This window comes from Mastigoproctus giganteus, chromosome 7, assembly GCF_048544385.1.
Source record: "Mastigoproctus giganteus isolate SK-2022 chromosome 7, ASM4854438v1, whole genome shotgun sequence".
NCBI classification, from domain to species: domain Eukaryota; kingdom Metazoa; phylum Arthropoda; class Arachnida; order Uropygi; family Thelyphonidae; genus Mastigoproctus; species Mastigoproctus giganteus.
The window spans coordinates 193,968,066-193,991,113 of NC_143581.1; the positions used below are offsets into that span (position 1 = coordinate 193,968,066).

General features: G+C 36.3%; 1 protein-coding gene across 4 annotated transcripts in view; it reads left to right on the forward strand.

Annotated features, from left to right (window-relative positions):
- The window catches only part of LOC150083511 (LIM domain-binding protein 3-like), a 119,720-nt gene that overhangs the window by 82,291 nt on the left and 14,381 nt on the right, over window positions 1-23,048 (forward strand). For 3 of the 4 annotated variants that reach the window (XM_090378037.1, XM_090378039.1, XM_090378036.1), the window contains exons 2-4: window positions 14,010-14,158; window positions 14,289-14,640; window positions 17,515-17,637. In XM_090378037.1, the coding sequence (XP_090234163.1) occupies window positions 14,010-14,158; window positions 14,289-14,640; window positions 17,515-17,637 (624 nt within the window). The remainder of the gene's footprint in view (window positions 1-14,009; window positions 14,159-14,288; window positions 14,641-17,514; window positions 17,638-23,048) is intronic. The other variant, XM_090378038.1, reaches the window with a different exon arrangement.

Genomic DNA, 23,048 nt, shown 5'->3' on the forward strand with positions numbered 1-23,048 from the left:
TTCCTTTCCTCATTCGAATGTGTCAGCAGACTACATGAAACTGGCTAAAAGTAATTTTACTTGCATGCATCCTTCACACTGCTGTACGCAAATAGAATTAATAGCGTGAGTTATATTGGTTATATTGAATGCGGGATGGCAGGGAACATCCTCGATCACTTCACAAGTAATCGAGGATGTTCTTTACACTTATTGCTGCCTCATCAGTCAAGTAAGTTGGGCTACAACAAATTTAGATTAAGAAAATAGCTGATCTGTTAAAAAACACTCATACAGAAATCCAAAATGGCGTCCAAGGGTAATATTATTATATGAAGATCTTGCTTTAATTGATTTCCAACTTGCGAATATTTACTATAATGGAATATTTTAATCCTTTCTTCTGTATAACTGTATATACGAAAGTCATATTGTCATTCAAACAAATCATAAGATCGTATGCCACGAGGCATATGATCTTCGAGATTTGGTTGCTGTTGACAATCTTATCGATGTTCAGAATCAGGATTTCACAGACGTATATGCCCGTAAACGCATAGGACATATAAATCGCTTGATTTATATGCTCTATTGTACTCGCATGGCAGATAAGAGAAACTGCATGTTGAGAATGCATTGAAACACTTAATGTATTCGAAGGTAACCCCAAGTTCGCTGTTTTCTTTAACATATTTCCTAAGATAATCATCAATCTATTAACTGTGGTTATTTTTTTTATACCACCATTCGTAGATCACGTCTGCTGAAACAACTTATGCATGACTATAATCGAGGTATTTTATTACTCTTTTGATTGATGGACCATAAAACTTTTTGCATGAGATTCTTTCTTCTTCCCAATACGACCCAGCTGACGTTGGCAACCACAGTTCCACTTCGCCGATCCTTGCTTTACTTAATACTTTTCTACTCTTTCAGCACATAAACGTAACCTTTGTACTTCATACCGACAAACATGCTGTATACAATCTTCATATCGGCCATCTAACGTAGCATGCTGTTGCAAAACTGGCACGCACGACATAATCAATCTTATCACACGTGTATTTGAATGATGGTAGCCATGTTGTAAAAATTTACTTTCCCCTAGCGTACTTAGCCTCGACCTCTAGCTCATTCTGTTTTCTTTCTTCTTTGTTGTAAAAAGTCAAGACTTTTTTTTTTTTGTTTTGTTTTGTTTGTCTTGTTTTTTCTTAGGCCATTGATCGGTGTATATTTTTGACTTGATGTTAAATATTCAGCGATAAAGAAAATTTCTAAAGTGGTCGACTTTTAATTGAATATATACGAGGATATCTCCTACCACAAGTATAAGAAAGTTATCATGCCACGTTAATATTAATATCTGTGAAATAAAGGCTTTAGACACATACGTTTATAGGAGCTGTTTATCTTATTTTTAGCTCTAGAACATGCGCCTACATTTTCTCCGTGTAATTTTGAAATGCCAACCATTACTTCAGAACCACATATACAGCAGTCAAAAAGCTTTCTGATGAAGTTCTCTGAAAACTCCTGCTAATCCCATCTTTCTCTCTCTCTCTCTCTCTCTCTTACACACACTTTCTGCTATTCCCCTCTCCCACTTTCTTTTTGGTGCAATGTAAATTTTTATGAAAGATTTAAGTGACTTTGAACGTGGAACTCTGCTAGGGTTTCACGTACGACTATTTCGAGTGTACTGAGAATGGTCCAGTAACCTAATAAATCAGACTGGGGTGTTTAAAGCGCTGGAGGGGTTGAATAAAATTAATGAGCAAAGTATGCTCTTCTTTATAGGCGAGAAAATAAGCGGGCAGGAGAGAAAAGATATAAAATCTCAGGGAATAACAGAAGATTAGATCTCATGAAGGCCACCTATGGGCAGCATAGGTGGCCTTCACTGAGTCACACAAATTTATTTATCATTTTACGGGATAGCACAAATTCATTATCATTTTAGAGGGTCAAGGTATCGTAAAGTTTGAGAACCCCTGCTTTAGAGTAAGAACATCTGATTTGCTATAAATTGTATCAATTACAAAGATTTACTTTGAAAAGTAGGCTCAATGTCTATATAATTCGAGGGAATAGGGGAAAATAAAATTCGAAATTCTTCTGTTAGTACAGTATTAGTATTAGTATTAGTAACGGCCGCATGGTGCAAGAAAGCCTATGGCTTATGCTGCACCAGCCAAAAAAAAAAAAAAAATCCGAACAAAACAATGGTAAAAACAAAAAAAAAAAAAAAATAAATAAATAAAAAATAAATAAAAAAGGAAATTAAACCTATCATCCTATGCGCTTCCCTTACCGGAAAGTACTATCCAGATGACCTTTGAATTTCCCCAAACTGTCGGCCTCTACCACCCATGAAGGCAACTTATTCCAGTAATTTATAACTCGCTGGCTAAAATAAAACTTCCTGCAGTCCAATCTAAACATTTCCCCCCGTAACTTGAATTTATGTCCCCTAGTTCTAGCATCATTTATAATCTTTAAAATTTTGTCCTCATTCATTTTACTGATGCCTCTCAGAGCCTTAAACACCTCAATCAAATCTCCTATAAGGTGTCTAGTTTCCAAACTCTGCAACCCACATATTCGAAGTCTTTCTTCATAAGGACGCCCTTTTGCCGATCTCACCAGGCGAGTTACCCTTCTTTGCACCCTTTCAAGAAGCTCGATGTCTTTCTTTAGGTGCGGGTCTCCATACTTGAACACAGTATTCCAAGTGTGGTCTAACATAAGCCTTATACAATGGGATTGTCACGTCCCTATCTCTACTTGCAAAAGTTCGATAGATCATCGATAGGACACCATGGGCCTTCCTTGCAACCTGTTTACAATGCTCAGAGAATTTCATGTCTGATCGTATCGTAACACCCAAGTCCCTTTCCTCCAGTACTGGGTTTAGTTGAACTCCACCAAGTGAATAAGTTTTTTTGGGATTACTGTTTCCCACCTTACACTTTGTTGGATTAAAGCACAGCTGCCATTTTTCTGACCATTCCTGAAGTCTATCTAGGTCTCTCTGAAGAAGCTCAGCTTGACAGTGATCATTAACTACTCTACCAATTTTAACATCACCTGCAAATTTAGACATCACGCCCTCTATCCCTTCATCAATGTCGTTTATGAAAATAAAAACAACAGTGGTCCTAATACTGATCCTTGGGGAACCCCACTTCTTACATCAACCCAATCTGAGGAATAGCCATTTATCACAACCCTCTGCCTACTGCCCTGAAGCCATCCTTCTATTCATCTAAGGATTTTCCCAGTGATTCCAACCTGTTCCAGCTTATAAAGCAACCGCTCATGTGGGACTGAGTCAAAAGCTTTGCTGAAATCTAAATAAACAATGTCGAAATTATTCCCTAAATCCAGCTCGTGAGTGACCCTTTCGAAATAGCGAACCAGATTTGTTAAACATGATTTTCCCTTTACAAAACCATGCTGAGTATCCTTGAGAATTTCAATTCGATCCAAATGATCCTGAATTCCACCTTTGATCATTGCTTCTTTATGAAAATTAAATGTTAAATTAAAAAGTTAAATTAAATTAAAAAAATGTTATTACTGCATTAGCCAGTAATGTCCCACTACTCAGTAAAGCTTCTCCCACGATTCTTCGCCATGGACTTAATCGATCTTTTCCATCCCTTCAGCGACTGATAGATGCATTTTATCCTCTCTTCCAGGTTTTTGTTCAGCTGCCTGTATATTGTGCGCATTCACTAGACAATGCTCAAATTCCGAGAAATCCTAGAGCTCACTGAGACTGGCTGATCTACTTTACGAGTGAAAAAAAGTCGTCAGAATTTCCTCCAGTCTGCGACGTCAATCAAACCCGAACTTTTCTAAATTGATAGTTGGACTGCAGCTGAGGTCAAAACTCGAAACGCAATAGATTCCACCAAACATGCCTATTATTGAATTAACCTCTACTGAAACTCGGATATGCTGAATAAGCAGCAATAACAACGAGAGTCTTTTTAAAATATTTATACCGACTATAAAAGCTCCTTACATTGATTAACGGCGATCTGATTTTTTTTTAGCACGTTACTCATGGTACAATGCATCGAAAGAAGAGAAGAGGCTTTATTTCCAGTAGCAATTGTAGTTAATGTATGCGAATAATTAATTTATGAATAAACTAAGATGACTATTTCCCATTTTAAAAGACTGCTGTAGCGTAGACAGCTTTTTAGTTTTAGGAAAGACGGTCTACTTACTTAATACCGGAAGTTTCTCATTAAGATATTAAGTTAATTTTAAGTTAATTAAGATATTAAGTTAACTATCTTAAGCTAGTTTTGTATTATTTAGAGTTATTTTCATTACGAAGTGATTTTCTAGAAATAGGTTTATATTTATGAAGTAGAAGGCCAAAAGGATTCATAGGATATTACTTATGAATGGCATTAAGTTTTCTTTACACCCGTGTTAAATGACTGTCATTTTATGAATAAGAAACGAATGCAGTGTTTATGAGAATCTATTTTACATTATCAAAACCGTTCTTGAATATATTATTTACCCACAATTTTGCACTTGAATTTTGTATCTACATATAAAGTCGAGAACTAACGCAGGCTCGGGTGCAAAGTGCATGACAGGACCCCCCCCCCCTCCGTTGTCTTTGTACACATTTAAATATGTTTGTGCGCGCGCTTATATGTCCACATGTAGATGTGAAGATTAAAAAGCAGCAAGCCAATTCTAACATATAATAAATCAACAAGATAAAAGAAATTAATAGTATAAAACCATTTTATCGTTTTAAATTTGTGGAAATTTTTTCCCGATTATTAAAAATGAATTTGATTACTCAAAAATGTAATGTTAAGGTCTGGGCTGGCCACTTGAAGAAATTTTGGCCGGGTATGTAGATACCTAATTACAAGCCCCCCGCCTCCCATTTCCCTCTCCACTTCTGTCTACAAAGATATATACATATATCATTCCAAAGATTTTGATGAGGAATTAAGTTTATATTAATGAGTTTCCCAAGTCGTCCGCTTGAATCATGGCGTGACAGTGGATCGTAATGAATGGTTTAAGCAATTTAGTAGAAGTTTGTATGATATGAATTGCATGGATGAATGAGCAAGTGATACACAAGATCAACCTGTGAGCATTCAAATGTGAGCGTTGAGTTTTTTAATTTATTTATTATTTTTTGCCGAAATCTGAGATATACTTGTTATTTATATCATATTTATACCATGGTACTAAAGTAAAGCATATAATGTTTCTGTTTCAACCAGGTATTTCTGTAAATGATATATAGAGGGCATATATTATTCATAATTATTCACCATATTACCAACTGCTGTGAAAAGAAAAGTACACCAGACAAGAGAAAGGGTTAATTTCTTTCTCATTTGTGGTCCTTCGAGCCATAAATTGAGCCTACGTCGAAACTATTAGATTTTGAAACTGTTTCAAATACTGCTGAATAGACTATCATTCAGGTCTTTTATCTCCATATTCAATTGTAACTCCCAGTACCAACACACACACACAGCGACGACGCAATTTTGAGACTGAACGTTTTCAGCCCTGCCATCTAGCGGTTGATGAAGTTCCACGAAACATGCAGAGTTGTTTTCAAACAAAATAAATTGTTCCATTTTTCCAATAGTTTTCATTTTAAGCGGAGACATGTAATAAACAAAATCTCCTGTGTTTTCTTTCTTTCCCACTACGATCACAGCTTCCTCTTCATTTCACAGAGACATGCAATAAGCCCTGTATGAATCTCTGCTTTAGCCATTAAATACGGGATCTGTTGAGCATCTGTTAAACACAGGACCTTGACGGAAAGAACCATTACTCTGGAAAGTCGTGTGCCATTTCAAGAAGTATTCTTCACGCCAACTCAACGTATCCATCCTGATAAAGCTCTTCACGGCTCTTGTGGCACAGTTCACGGCACAGTTAGTAGAATCGCCGTCCTCTCCACACCGGGTGGAAAAAGCCTGAGTTCGAATCCCATCGATGACTTGAGGAAATTTTATGGGCCTTTTTCACAACATGGCTGAGTTAGTCGGTCTCAGGCGAGGGTAGCATGGTGTTTTCTCCCGGAAACTCGGGTTTGTCGTCCAGCAAACAGAAAATCGACCACAAAACACACGCAATTTGCGGATAGTATACATAGAGCAATACGGCCTTAGTCGTTAATGCTCCTGAAACCCTAAAACAACAACAAAGCTCTTCACAGGAAGAATGGAACTACATCTCGTTAATCGACCATCCGACCAGCAAGAGACCAAATCACGTTGCAGCCACTCACGATCACGATAGAGATCCTTGATCGGATGTTCCCTTCCAACACTGTTGCAATTTTCCTCATCTTCATAGACCGTGATCGATTTTGTACAGAAATTGCCTATCAGACGTAGCTAGCGTATACACAAATGCCTAAGACCTACCGAACACTGGGCACAAGAAAAATGCTATCTATTAAGCGGTTTGCTTAAAAAATATATATATACCGGATTGGTATATATGTTTTTTGTTAATCAAGTATTACTTGTTAATCTATATTTTATATTTATTGTTGTTTGTTATATTTTATTACATAAACCTGCTGCAGAAATAATGAAATTAAAATAATAATAAAATAAAAGTTTTCCCGAATCCTACCCTATCAATGATAAAATGATCAACTGATAGTGGTGAAAGCTGGATGTTTTCAATTCATCATCGGCATATTGCATCAACACTTTGGATTCTGCAAATCACGAGGAATCGTTTCATGCTTTAGAATTCAGATGAATGAAACACCATAATGTGGTTAAGCCTACCCATACGTAACTGAACCTCGAGCATGCCGTCAAACATTTTGGGTTCAGAAATGCAAATACTATACATAAGGCAGTCTCCCTAAAAAAAGTGATTCCATCTCAGTTTTTTTTTTAATCAATTCCTGCAAGAAATATAAAAAACGTTTAGTATATCGAGCTTTAACTTTGTTACTTCTAATTGTACTTGCGTATACTTTATAGAGTTTCGAAACATTCCTGCAGATAACTCAAGAACAAGTAGTTATCAGAACTAGCACCACCGATCATTAGTTGTAAAAACGAAACACTAAACAGGCAACTGTATTCTGAGTCATGCCGAAACGGTATACAATAAAGCCAATACTTTAGGAGAGTTTAAAGCAAGTTCGGTCATATAAAAACATGACAAACATACTGCATCAAATGACAGCGCACTTCTACATAAAAGTAAAACCAGAGAAGTAATCTCAAAACTACAAGGAACTGTGCTGTCCTATTCTCCATACAGCTGGATCTTGCCCCTCAGCCTATCATTCCTGAAAGTTGACATCTGCGATTGAAAAATTAGAAATGACAACGAAATTTGTGGAATGAAAAAGTGACTTCGAGACGCAGATATTTTAATTCTGATAGCGCCAAGTTATTGAAGCGAAAGAAGACAGTAAGAAAAATTAATGTGCATTAAACCAATACATTTGTTAATTGATTGGATAAGTTTCGTTTTCGAAAAAAGTTTCTGGGAACAAAAATAAGAAGCATTTCCTTTATAATATGACAAAGTCCCCAAGAGGGCCAAAAAGAGTCTTGTTTTGATTTAACCCTGTCACGACCTGTTGCACCCTAAAACGTATTTTTCAGGATAATTCAAAATTCACACAAACTAAATATCATAGGTTGCTATATACCAAGAGTTGCGCGAATTTCAGATCACTCTACTTCAGTACAGCTTTCCACCGCCGCTTTCATCAGTTCTATTAATATTTTTGTTTGCCATTAGAGTCAATCTACTTTTTTTTTTCTCGATTTTAACCTTTGCTTACTGACAGTGTTTCAAGTGGTTTTCAGTGCTACGTGTTTATATACTTCACTTTACTTTTATCATCGACTTGCGCATTAATTCAGTCTTAAACGCGTTTTTTTAACGAAAACCCCACGCGCGAGAGGTATTAAAATTTATAGTACTTAGTACTGTGCATGGGCTGAAGGTTGAGAAGATGAAAGATACTTGTTGACATTAGAAATTTTCAGGAAATATGGATGAAGGGAGGTTGTTCCAGAAAACGGAATAAATGAGAAAGAAGAAAACATGGTTCTATGAGTTTGAAGTTGGACAGTAAAAGGATGTTGACTGGTTGTGGCACATGTTTGGACTGGTTTGGAAGAGAGACCGCGAGAATTATAGAACCCAATTTATAAGAACAGTGCCCATGAAAGTGTCTATTAAAAAACACATGCAGAAGAAACAGAGCGTCTATGAGGCAGAGAGATCAGAGACTTTGTTAGCGATGAATCATTAATTAACCTAACTGCACTCTACTGAATGGAATCCAGAAGCCTGGGGGAGGTTTTGGGAGCCCCGCCCCAGATGCGGGAATAATATTCCATGTTAGGGTGGATTTGCGATTTGTAGAGAGTGAACAGCTGTTTGGGAAAAAAGTAACGCCGAGAGAAAAGGAGAAAACCCAGTAAACCCAGTTTTTCATATGTACTTATGCCAAGAGAGATTAGATTATGATTATGATTATGGTTTTGTTTTGTTTTGTTTTTAATGCCGCAGAGAGATTAGAATATGATTATGATTATGGTTTTGTTTTGTTTTGTTTTTAATGCCGCAGAGAGATTAGAAGTCAGGGTAATCCCCAACAAAGATATGTGATCTGGTCTATAATTCTTAGTGTTATCGAAGATAAGCAAAGGAGCATAAGAATCCTTTTTTGCAAGATATAAGACAAGATTTAGTTTTAGAAGGATTAAAATCAACTAAGTTATCTTTTCCCCACTGGAGAATTACACGGAGATCAGCATTTAAAAGAACTGGTAGAGGATATTCGAGAAGTTGAAGCTGTTTGTGCAGAGCAAAGTTTCTCAAACTAGAAGGTGGAATGCAATGTGCTGTCATGAGCAAAACTATGGATAGGGTATGCAGCCAATGGAAGAGAGTCATTAATATACAAGAGGCAAAGAGTGGGAGAAAGAACTGAACCTTGGAGAACTTCCGCATTTGTGAAGAAGTTAGAAGAGAGAGCCATCTACCATTACCCGGAGTGAGCGGTCAGAGAGAAAATCCCCAATTACAAAAAAAAAAAAAAAAAAAAATTCAAACCATAACATGGAAGCATATTTAAAAGATCTTATATAAGCAAACACGATCAAAATCCTTTGAAATGTCAAGAGCAACTGCTTGAATTTCACCAAACTTTCCAATGAATTTGTCCGTAAATGGGTAATATAAGCCAGTATATCTCCACCAGATAGACATTGACGGAATCCATATTGGCGATTAATATATTTCTCCATTACTTTGGCAAGGGTAGAAGTGCAATGGAACGATATTTGGATGGGAGGGATTTGTCACCCTCTTTAGGAACTGGCTGGATATGAACAAATTTCCAAGCAGAAGGGAAAACACCTCTGGAATAAAAAAGTGAAAAAAGGCTTTGAGAACAAGTGGAGAAATATCATTAGGACTGGAGCTCTCTTGGCATCAAGACTGTTCAAAATCCTTCTTTCATCCTTTTGACAGAAGACCATACGAGGCATCGCGTGGAGCGTACTGGGAATGGTAGGAGGTGATTTACCAGATCATTAATTCACGATTTAGAAGAGGTCAGCTTTATCTTTTGCTGAAATGGCAAAGAACCACCTGGTTTTGACAGAAGTGGGAATGGAGATGGACAAAAGTTTCGGCCAATAGCTTTAGCAAAAGACAAGAATGCTTGACTACCATTTGGTCAAGAAGCAAGTTTTCTAATCTTAGCCTGTTGGAAACCTAGTTTGGACTGATTAATAGCTACTTTACAATTGTTGCCAGCAATGTGTAGGCGGAAAATGAAACTGAAGACTTGGAAACAAGCCAATTACGATATGCAACATTCTTTTCTTGAACAGCCTTAACACATTTATCGGAAAACCAAGGCTCAGATAAAGTACGAGATTTTAAGGTGGAGTGTGGAATAAAGGATTATATCCCTTCAAGAATAATTTCACTGGCACGATCTGAGCAAACGTTGACTTCAGAACTTTTAAAACAGTAATCCGACCAAGGAAAAGAAATCTCACAGATTATCCATTTTGCATTCTTGTAATGTAACGTTTTTGCTCGATTGTTATTATTATTGTTATTATTTGGTTTTTAGGAGCATTAGCAACTAAGGCCATATTGCTCCGGGATATGCGGTGGTCATTCCCCGACCTTTCCGCATCCTCCGTATTTGGTGGTGACGGGCTTGAACCCAGGTCTAATCAAGAAGCGTGTGCTACGCACTGCTGCTCCTTCCCACCTGGCTAGGGAGGCGGCCTGTTTTTGCTCGAAGGAAGAGGCTTATTCTGGGGGGTGAACCCAGTTCTGCCCCAAATCAATCAAGTCTGAAGATAAAATTGGACAATAAGATTCGTTTCACCAAGAAGACCTGGACAATACTTAGAGTTTAAGTCTGTTTTTGATGTTCGAGTTCTTGATAGCCACAATTATTTAAGATATGGATGAGTTGCTAGTATAAATTTTATGCGTTGTTTTTTTTTAATTAATTAATTTATATATTTTATGTTTTTACAATGTTGTATTTATTTATTTTATGAAAGATGTAAGATACTCAGTTGAGAGTTGTTAGGCGGATTTGAACTTATGTTCTGGGTGCCGCCTTTAGTTTTAATAAAAATACAAAATAAATAAATAAAAGATATGGCGATCGAGGTGTTCTCGTCCGGGGTGGCATTATCTAGGTTGGACGTACACAACTCCAGAAACTGGAAGGCGGTACTGTAACCCGTGCATGCTACTGTACTGAGATAATCCTTCCCATGTGCGTCTGTTCCGAGGTGCCGTTGGCCCCGAGTTCGTGTTTATGGATGATAACGCCACATCCCATCGCACTGCAGCTGTTGATATGCTTTTGGAAAGTGAAGACATTGTTCGTATGGATTGGCCGGCCCGTTCGTCCGACCGATCTAAATCCTATCGAACACATATGGGACGCTCTGGGGAGACGCCTAGTGGCGCGTCCACACCCACCAAAATATGTTCACCAGCTGAAGATGGCGCTGACAGAGGAATGGACGATGTTACCGTAAGAACTTATCAATAACATTGTTCTAAAGTATGGACAGGCGGTGCAAAACCTGTATCGACATTAGGGCGGCCACATCTCCTACTGAGGACCACCCCTTCCCTTTTATCCATCTTTGGTAGTGTTGCATCTGTATCATGGTAACCAGTGCTATGTTGCCATTTTTGAATAAAGTCCCTCTGTACCGTTTTGTTTCCGTTGTTGTTTCCTTCATCATTTTTGTATCTGATGAGGTTCCTTTGGTATGCTTTTCCCATATCCAGGCCACTCCTATGAAAACCTGACTGGTCCTTAAATTTTGCACACCGGTATAGAATTAATTAGACAAAGTAATGTCTTTATAAAGCTACACATATTTCATATTATTTTATTCTGTAAAATAATCAATAAAATATTGATTATTTTATTCTGTTTTTTAAATATAATTTAAGAGACCAGGACGCCGTCGCCGAATGGTAAAATGCAGCACATTTGTACGTGCGTTTGACTTTTAGCAGTTAGGAGGGTTTGAACCCGCCTAAATGCTAAATATGATGTCCTTATATTCTTTCTATTATCTTGTGGGCTCCTCTGACCTTACGTGGTCGTTTCGGAGTATAAACAGTACATATATTTTTATTGTACTGTATTTATGTCTCTTAAAAAACAGTGAACTAACATATATAGCAAGACATGCTTATTTACTATAGAAGAGGCTATTAGCAAACAACTTTTCCATTCTATTCCAAGTTTACTATTCTGTGTTATCAAAAAACCAAAAATATTTTTTTCAGAATAGCACTGATCTGCGAACACTCCACAGCACACCAACAACAACACCGATGAGATACCCAGCCTCCCATTAGAGGGCAATAACCGTCGAAATGGTTGCCGTCATCGGAAGGGATTCAAATTAATGACAAATTAATACTTTTCTTATGACAAGCGCCCTTTATATAAATAAAGGGTGCTTATATAAAGAGCAACATCAAGTAAACTCCAAAACTGGGACGACCACCACCACTATGAGAAGTCCTGCTGGTCACCTTATGTACCGATTCATATTAAAATAACAAATAACTGTAGATCACTCCAATTATTGAATATAAAATAACTGTAGATCACTCCAACAAAAATATAACAATTTTCATGTGCCATGGAGGAATAAGTGAGGAAAAAAAGCTGACTAAAATTATTGAATTCTATATTGATATTCGTAGCCGAGTGGGCAGGAGCGGGAGTGCAGTAGCACACGCTCTTTGAGTAGACCGGGGTTCAAGCCCCTGCCTGCTGAATACGGTCGATCTGCCAACCCGCACTGGACCAGCGTGGCAGATTATGGTCCATTTCCCTCAGCATGAATTGTTGAGGAGGCTTCCACCCTGCAGTGGGTTGATAATGGCTGCACTTTACTTTTTTATTGATATTATAAAAAGGTAACTGCTTGAAAGTTTCAAAAGAAAACTTTGTTGCTAGCAGCAGTTTTCACGCAATTACATTACGGTTTTCATATCTATATGTAGATGAAAAGCCATAAAACAAATCTGGTTCAATAAAACAATATTTTATACATTAAATAATATTAGTAAATTAATAAGAGGAGTTTACCTCAATATAGTACGTGGAACACTTCCGTATGATACCCTCCAGAAATTAGAACGGAAAAAACGAAAAAATCGACAACTTACCGGTACATTAAAGTAAAATATAAATAATTAAAGTAAAATATAAATAATTAAATAATCAATTTAACACAATTCAAAATCAATTCAAAACAATTAAAATTCAAATTAACGCAATTAAAAGAATCTAACGAAAATATTCAAAACGATTTTCCTTCCTTTTGGGCCGAGTAATTATTTATATTTTACTTTAATTATTTATATTTTACTTTAATTATTTAATTATTTATATTTTACTTTAATGTACCGGTAAGTTGTCGATTTTTTCGTTTTTTCCGTTCTAATTTCTGGAGGGTATCATACGGAAGTGTTCCACGTACTATATTGAGGTAAACTCCTCTTATTAATTTACTAATATTATTATCAACGTAGAACATATTGAGTATTACAGCTCTGATTCATACTATCTGTATACATTAAATAAATATAAAAACTTTTTATTAAAGCTTTCAAACCAATACCATGAATGGGAAAATATATTTTCCCATTCATGGTATTGGTTTGCCATTGACGCTGTAATTCATATTAATTCAATAATGTGTAAGGACAGTAACAGAATCCAGTTAATTCAATGAAAAAAAAAAAAAAAAAAAAAAATTGAGATGATTCTAAAGAACTATTCTTATGTTATAAGGTTCAGTTCACACTGATTTGGTTACCAATGTAGCCTAATTTTTTAAGACTGCGAAAGGAAACTAACCATTATTACTAAATCGAACGTATAATAATAATGGTCAGTTTCCTTTCGCAGTCTTAAAAAATTAGGCTACATTGGTTTATGTTTATTTTCATTTTAAGGAATATATCGACAGCTAAAAATGATCATGAGGTTCACATGTGGGAAAAAGCATATTTTACTCCGAAGAGGGAACAGCTTTATAACCATATAAATTTTGACAATTAACAACAACAAGAAAAAAATCGAATAATAGAATCGGACGTGAGGAATAAATTAAAATAAAAAATAAAAAATCTAAAAATTGACGACACTTATATTAATTATATATATATATATTTTTTTTTTATTAAAGCTTTCTTTACTCAATTAAGACCGAATTTTTCAATTATCCACATCTGCTTAATTCTTGCTGCCTTTTTTCACATAAAATTTTATTTTATTATTTTATATTTTCCTCAATATATCTTTTCTTATCGTTCCAATAACAAGTTTAAGTTTTGTTTTTTTTATAAGACTTTTATAAGAAGTACGGGATTTATTTTCATCTTTGTGCTGCACTTAACATTAACCACAGCACATTACAAACAATTGTTTCTCTGCTTTACAGGTGTTTCTGGGAAGCCCCTCTGATGGTGATTTACACCGTGGTGATGTAATCCTTCGAATTGGAGACAGAGACGCCAACCGGCTAACCCACATGGAAGCCCACGATATCATCAAGAACTCTGGCAATGCAATTAAGCTTGTAGTACAAAGGTTAGTGACAGATAAAAAGGTTGATGAACTTTTTTTGTATAATTACAGCAGGAAAATAAAAAAGTCTATATACATTAACTCTTATATAAGGGTAGCAAACGTATTGAATAAAAATACTTTTCTTCCCTAGAACTCCAGGAGCTTCAGTTTCGCCAGCAGCAACACCCACGAGTCCAAGTCCTGTGGGAATGGGTCACCCATTAGCTAACGCTGTTCCCCCTACTGCTAGCTACCGACCTCCCACTCCACCCCTTGCTAGCCAGCACCACCACCACCCAGCACCTCTATCCTCGAAGATTTCTCACTCAACACCAACACCTTGGTCAAAACCGAAAGCTTATTATTTTAATCCAGGAGTTAAAACGACAGTGGTTCGCGACCATCACGTTGGCTACACTCCAGAACCACAGATCGCAGCTGCAGTAGAAGAGCACGAATTCAAACAAGAAAGGTCTCGAGAAAAACAAGCTATCGTTCATCAGGTAAGTTTCAATCTGTCTCAGTCTATTCACCAATTTTGAATTCGCCTTCAAGAATGTATTATTATGTAGTTTGAACGAGGAACTAAATTTTCAAAATATTTATGGCGATCATTACTTCAAAAGTAAGAGTTGGTAGTTAACAGCTTTCTCTATTACTTTAGCAATGCTTGAAGTAACAAGTATACCACGATAATTAGAGGAATTTATTGTAGCTTAAACACAGAGCGTACAGATAAAGCAGAAATATATGAGCTTTCGGCTATATGGTAGCCTTCGTCAGAATTAAAATACTGTACATGAATGGCAGTTGGAATGAAGATGTGCACTGCCAGGTGCGTGAGACGCGAGGTTTAATTGTTTGTTGACGTCTGTGGCTGTGGCGCATGATGACGTGGCCAGCGCTTGTCCAATGACAGAACTACTGACTCTGTGATCGGGTTGACTTGGTAACCACTGTTCCTGTTTAAGGATTTATCCGAACTATTATTTAAATCTATTTATCCACGATAATTAGATTTAAATCCGATTAAACACATGCGGAACTCTTAACGGAAAACAAATTCCGTTAAGTTACAACGCATTAACAAAGAGATTCAAAAGGACAGGAACATCATATAATACTACATCTTTAATGTGAATTAAAGAGATTATCTTGTGTAAACAAATTTCAAGTATATATGGGCCGATGTACTGATGGCAGTAAACACAAAATAAACTTATCTGTGGTGAAACTGAAGAAACGGTTGCAAAAAGCATTTAATCATACAGTTTTCATTCGCGCTATGTCATACTGTATTTTAGCAAGTTAGTGATACGGAAACAGACACGAAGGTTAACCAAGTAATCATTCATTAGAAAAATAAAATTTTAATACAGAAGGGAATAATTTCGAATCAGAATAATAGCATCCCACTTCCCTTCTTTTCCGGAATGTGACAGTTTCCATTGCTATTATATTTACACATTTAAAATTTCTGTTAATGTGTCTTAGATAGATAGATGTCTTTCGTAACTTAGCACATATCTCGAGCGAGTTATGCACTAAGTTCCAAAAGTACTGAGACAATGACGAATGAATAGAGGTGTAAATGAACTTGTAGAAGTATCATTTACAATCGATATTTCACGCAGCAAAAACGAGCTCAGCAAATTTGAATGTGATAGTTTGTCAGATGCCACAAGACGGGACTTATTATAGGACCGATTTCGAAGATTCTCAACGTTCCAAAAATCGTCTGCAAGGGGACGGGAACTGCTCATGACGAAGTTCACCGTCGATGACAAAGGCTGTGTATTTTGGCAAAAGAGTTCCAAATATTTAGCCATGCTGTACCTAATAACTGAGTGAGAGGTTACCAAAAATTTTTTTTATATTTTTTTGGAGCATTAGCAACTAAGGACATATTGCTCCGGGATATGCGGTAGTCATTCCCTGATCTTTCCTCATCCTCCGTATTTGGTGGTGACGGGCTCGAACCCCGGTCTAATCAAGAAGCGTGTGCTACTCACTGCTGCTCCTTCCCACCTGGCTACGGAGGCGCCGTTACCAAAAATGAGCCAGAAGAAAGCACAGTAGCAACTGTTGTCAGTGTGCATAATGTATGCAGACCGTTATGTAATGTAGACTCAGCCTTTTGAATTTGAGCATCCTAATCAATGAAATGGCACTCTCGTGAGTGGATGCCATTTAATTTTAATTCATATCGCTTCTTTGGCGGTAACAAATGCCAGAGGATCACTGGGAAAATTTTTGAAATTAATAAAACAAAATTCCCATAGTTAATAATACTGTATACATAAACCGATGTAAAAAGAGGAGTATATGGACAAGAAACAAATGACTGAACCATTACCGAAGTGGTAAAAGTTAATGTCAAACCTTAATTAAGAGTGCCAGAACTGTATGGCTGATTAAGAAACGGCCACTAAATAAAACAGGATATCAACGTTGTGAACTACAGTGATATTTCTCTGAAACTGGCAATTCTCTCCATCGAAACTAAAACAAATAAATAATGAATTTTAAACCCGAAGAATCGTGGGGAAATCCTCAGACCAGATGGTTTAATTATGGGGAAACCCTCTGACCAGATGATTTCTTTCCACTGTTGTTATTCAAGAACACCAGTGCCTAGAGATATGTCTATTTGGATCAGACACAAAAGAGTTACGGTGTGCATTTACACCGTAACTCTTTTGTGGGAACTAATTAAATGTTGTGGGTCTGCATAGACCCACAACATTTAGTTCTCGAGATGCTAGCACTGAAGGTTTCCGTGTTATCACGCACTATTACCTTTTCGATTATTGCTTACATCATGGGAAGATGCCTTTGGAGTTATCTTCTTCGGGACTGCACTATTTATCGCTGACGAATTTTCAGTCGATAGACTCTTGTCACAATATACACCGATACGCATGTCACTTTCACTGTTTCCTTCATAAATGTTTCAGACACACACGCAGTAATGACTCCTGAGAAATTGCTGATATCACCAAGGCTTCGCAGCTCCATTTGCAGGTAAACTCATTTTCGTGCATTACTATGGCAGAATGGATGTCTACTTTTATATCCATTTGGATGCAACAAAATTTGCTTCCATATCGACCTCTGATTCTCTAATATTTTGGCGGACAATATAGTTTATAGTTCTTCATATTTTGTGATATATATTTCTAGAAACTAAAAGTTAAATAATAAATAACGATCGTCGCAGTTATTTTATTTTCTTCCTTGCTTAATTTCCTAGCCAACTTTTCATCGACATAGTCTTATAACAGTAAGAGACACATTTGTATAACATTTTCTCTTAATAATACCTCCCTGTATTACCTTGATACGACTAATAATCTTTCTTCTCCTCCTCCTTCCAGGGTTACCGAACGTTCCCGCTCATAGCTCCAAAACCCAAAACTCGACATGATCTGCCCACTGGTTCTTATCTTCGACATGTGCAGGATCCATCATGGAAGATGGCGCATGGTGCTCCACCACGTGTAAGATATTTCATGTGTGCTTGAAACTGACTTTGAATATTTTTTTATGTCCTATATTAACATAAAATTCCCTAATGGACTGTTACGATAATTCAGATAATCTAACTGCATGCATTTCATTAAATTCGGAAGACAATCGAATTACATAATGCAGTTAAAAAAAAAAAAAAAAAGCAATAGGGGATTGATCGTACAAGTTTATACCACAGTTAAGATAAAATTCAGCTGTCTGGAAATAGTCAACATTTTATTAAAGAACTATTAAGAAGACTAGTTTTGAAATAAAATCCACGCATAACTCTTCTTTGCCAAACAATTTCAGCTAGGAATCTACTGGTGGTTTAAAGTACATTCAAAAATGATACCCTTTCGTTTAGACGAGAGAAGCATTAAAATATCACGAAGAATGCTCACAAATATCATTAATTGGATAAGGACAGTAAAAATAACAGTTTCAGTGCCTTTAAGATGCATTATAGTAATTATAAAGTAACATAAATCTAAATGCAACTAGGCATAATATTTTAAGAGCTTAAAATTATTTATATTATATCGGTGTAGATATACCAGAGATAGATCTTAAAGAAAAAACTACAATAGCAGTGTAAAGGGCATCATTTCATCTGTATCTCATATTGTGATCATCTTTCACAACGAGTTACCACGTATTGCACTACCTCGAATAAGTAACGCTTCGCTAATAGAAAAGACTATTATTACTTATTCTCGGTGGGCACCACCACCCAGACGGCACCGTTTCAAGGCGTGTTGGCCTTTCATCGGTGGGTGGGCAGGTTCCCTGGTATTGCAAACATGACAACCCAGATGTGAAGTTAAACCCGCAATATGAGAGATGCCAAAGGGGAATGTGATAATACTAAAATAAAAGTAAATGCTAAAACTAAAACTAGTTTAAATTCTCCGGTTCTCGTGCGATCACCAAAATTAGGCAGCGTTAGGCACGTTTAGTAATTGAAGGAGTGACCACCTGAGAATATCCAGTAATTGACTTTTCACCTTCCTTTTTTTTGATTTTCTTTTGCTGACCTGTGGAAAATATTCTGATTTTCACGTATCATTTAATTTGTTAATTCGTAAGGTAATAAAGTGTACATCTGCTTTATACCTTCACTTTTATAGCCTGTGGATAATATCCTTGATATTTTCGCTTATTAGAATCGCCGTTAATAGAATTAAGATTCAATTCGTAAACGTGATCACAATTACCGGCACTTACTACATATCGTATATGTGAACGGTATTTTGTTATTATTATTATCAAGAAACTGATGGAGTGTCCATCGTAAAGTGATTCGATCGTACAGTGAACCAATCGTAAACCGGGGATACACTGTAGTGAGCGCTGTAAGGCGTATAGCGCGCGTACACGTGCAATTCGTCAGTGGAATGACAAAAATTGCCAAGAAAATGCGACACGAAATGATTCATTCCCCCATCAATGTACCACTCCGTACCAGGCACGAGAGCGACAGTACGATCCAACTGATTGCGTCATGCTATTTCTTTCGTTATTCTCCACCTTATTTAATAAAACATTTCAACGGAAAAGAATTTATAATTGAGCATTCTAAGGCGTATAGAGCACGTATATGTGCAATGTTACCACCGAAACCACCACATTGAGTACAAAGCAGAGATCTAAGCTATTTCGACAGCGGAAGAAATTACAGGGTGCGATGGAATTGAACAAAGAAGCCGGAGAAGATCCATCCACATTTTCACAGACTTACATCTCCCCAGAAACGTTAGAAGAGAATTTGGAAGGAGTCATGGAAGTTGATACTGCAAATGAAAACGATGGAGAGTCCTTGAAGCCCAGTCGTAAACGAAGAGCGAAGAAGCCAAAACCGATTGCCAGAAGTACTCCATCAAATCGTTCAACACGTAATACACAGCCGGAGCAGCAACAGGGTTTTAAGAAACACCGAAACATCCACGCACGGTTTAAATGTACATTCCTGGATAATTATTTCAGTTCAGTCAGTTCCGTGTGTGATCGGCTTTGGTTCAAGAACGATGTGAAGATTATAGCAGCTCGAGATCTTCAAACAGCATTTCCAAATGAGGATGCAAGTCAAATGTTGACCTGTAACAGCTGCTGTGGCTCTCTCAAGAACAAAGCGATTCGATTCCGGCTCTATCGAAGTCAAATTCAAATATCATCCAATGCCACAGCACTTGCTGAAACTAGATTTGGTAACGGAACGTCTCATATCTCCGAGGCTCCCATTCATGCAGATTTGTCGACTGTGGCAGTCATACGGTCAATACAGGATCCTCGGTCAAGTGATAAATGTTCGCCTAAAGAAGTTTCACTTAAACTCCGCTATGCGTGCTCGGCACACACACAATTTTTTTTTTTTTATTCTCTTAAGAATTTTTTGACGTACGATTTACTTTTCAAATTTAGGATAATTCCAGTTTCTGTAATTACCTTAAATTTGAAGAGTTTGCAGGTCTGTAATATTTCAGAATATAAATTAAAAACCAAAACAATATTCACGAGAAAATTTTTGCCTACAATTTCCATAATTCACAGAAAACTGTCTCATACAAATATGGCAATAATATTTCTAAAAGAATTCGTAACCAATGGTTTGCAAATTCTGTGACTTGGATTTTTTCTGTTCTCGCTAGTACGAGCTTTCTTTGGAGATTGCGTGTCTTTGCATGGATGTGTTCACTTCCGCCCGTTCAGAAAGGCGTAACTTCTGTGGATGACGTGAGGAACTTATTGTGGCTTTTTCAAGTGGAAATGAGTTAGCCGGTTTCTGGGAAACGCAAAGTTTTTGTCAAGAATTTTCCCAGCAAATTTAATTCCACAAAATGTGACAAAAAAAGGGAGGAACGCAATATGACAATTTCCACTAACACAAAGGGCCAGATAAATGAGAAAGTTAAAATCTTTTTTATTGAAATTATGCTGAATCCAGGCTAGAGATTTCCGCATTAGTGAGGAAAATGTCTCTTATGTCCATCCCATTTCATCACTCAACAAAAAATTAGAATATCTGTGAAAACTTCAGTGTCCCTGGAGGAACACTGATGTTTTCACGGATAAAAAATCTCTACCTAAAGGTATAGATTTTTTACCAACTACATGAAATTTTAATGAAAATTTATATATACAGTACAACATATATACAAGCAGTCAATGTTATGTACTGTATATCGATGTTTTACTGTAGAGCACGTGCTATACTTTATCATGAGAGATGTCAGAAATTATCAAAAGGTGAAGGGAATTGATGAGGTTAAAATAGGAAAATTAGTAATTAATGGTATCTGAGATGAAGAACGATAATTATCTGGTGTAGGAATAAAAATTCCTTACCTTGGCGCTAATCTAAAGCTCTGTAAAAAAATATATCGGTTTTTTTTTTTTTTTTTTTTTTTTTTTTTTTATTCAGAATTGGCAATTATCCTGTAAATTAGACTGCCTGCGGGCGGGCAAAAAATCCGAACCACCAAAAATAAAAATCTCTACCTTTACTCATAAGAGTGACTAACAGCGTCAATGTGAAAGAAAAGAAAAAAAAAAACTAATCAATATACAATCAAGCTACCTAATTCAGTGACAGTCACATTTTAAAAAAATAAAATGGTGAGCTAATTAATTTATTGAGACTACACTATTATATTATTCCATTACGTAGTAGACAGTGCCCAATAATTAACAATCACGCAGAACCCCCTCTTCCAATTAATTAATCAAATAAAACGAATTTAATTCAAATGAAATATTTTGCATTTCAACCACAGTGTTAGTCATTACAGAACTGAGTTCGATTAACTTAAGTCACATCTGCGATGCGTTTCGATCGAATACGAATCATAAATGGGAAATCCAGTACGCCAAAGAGGCTGTCCAAATTTTTACCATGCATATTTTGCAGAAGCCGTATGATATAGCTAAATATAAATTAGTCTGCGCCTGGTACAAAGCCAAATTAAGATAACGCTCCTCTTCAACTCAATATTTCTTCCCGCACCGCAAAATACAAAATATTTTCATAATTTGAAATATTTTCATATTTCAAAATATTTTCATACGCCGTATACCCTCTGGATTATTTTAGGTGAATAGCGTATACCTTCTGGTTTTTGAAAGAGTTGAAAAAATAAACATTATTAAAATATTTAACATTATAACATTCATAGAGTATACCTGCTAATTTTACGACTACAGCACTGCCTTTATGGCGTAATGGCCTGTGAACTGGCACAAAATCAAGAATTAAATAAAAATAAAAATCATTGAATACTTATTTCCAGAAATGTTTAGCAGAACTTTATAAATAAAATATGATTTTTCGCTTATGTTAAGAAAAGCAAAACACTCACCTTTCTTAACACTCAATCACAAAAAATTTAAAAACGGTAGACTTCCTATCGGTTCGAAAAACCTCGAGAAAAAAAAAATGGAAAAATACAATATATATTAGCTATATAACATTATCAATATAACAGTCCAATATAACATTATCATTAATCATTTAATTTCCTTATTAAATTTATGTTTTTAAATTTTTTTTGAAGAAAAATATAAAACATTTTGATATACAAGAGTCGCTAAAATTTACCCATATTAACTTCTATTCTAATGTAAACCTCTAAATAGTTATGTTTCATTATCTTACATGCTTGGCATCAATTAAAAATCAATACCATAAGAAAACACTGCTGGCCACGTCAACTGATTTTCCAAAGACTGTGACAGATGATTTCTATTGACAGATCTTAGCGAATTTGTTTCTATGTGTTCTACCAATGGTTTTTGCGACTAATCAGTTGCGCTCAATGATAGCATAGTGGTTTTGATTTTTCAGCCCGGACAATATGCAAATCGGCCCATGAACAAACACTTCTAAGGACAAAACACACAATACAGCAATTTGGTCTAAATTGCTGATACACCAATAGTCATACACTGCTTCAAACCTTCCCAAAAGTCTACTCTGAAATCTAGTGAAAAATCCTAATCTAAATGCATTCCGTAACGTGTTATAACATAAAATCGTGTTCAGTTGTCATAATGGAGTTAACACATTAAATTGCATCCATAATTCATTCCTTTAAAATAATTCATTCCTTTAAAATACATGAACAAAAGTTCATGTATTCAATAAAATAAATAATTTTTTTTTGTCCTCGCCTTTTCCCATTATTATATGGGGTCAGCGTTTTTTTTTATTGTTTTGGCATGCAATTTTTACGGCTGGATGCCCTTCCTGACGCCAACCCTCACCCTTTATTCGGGCTGAGGGTATGCGGTGGTCATTCCCTGATCTTCCGCATCCTCCGTATTTGGTGGTCACAGGCTCGAACCCCGGTCTAATCAAGAAGCGTGTGCTATGCACTACTGCTCCTGCCCACCTGGCTACGGGGGC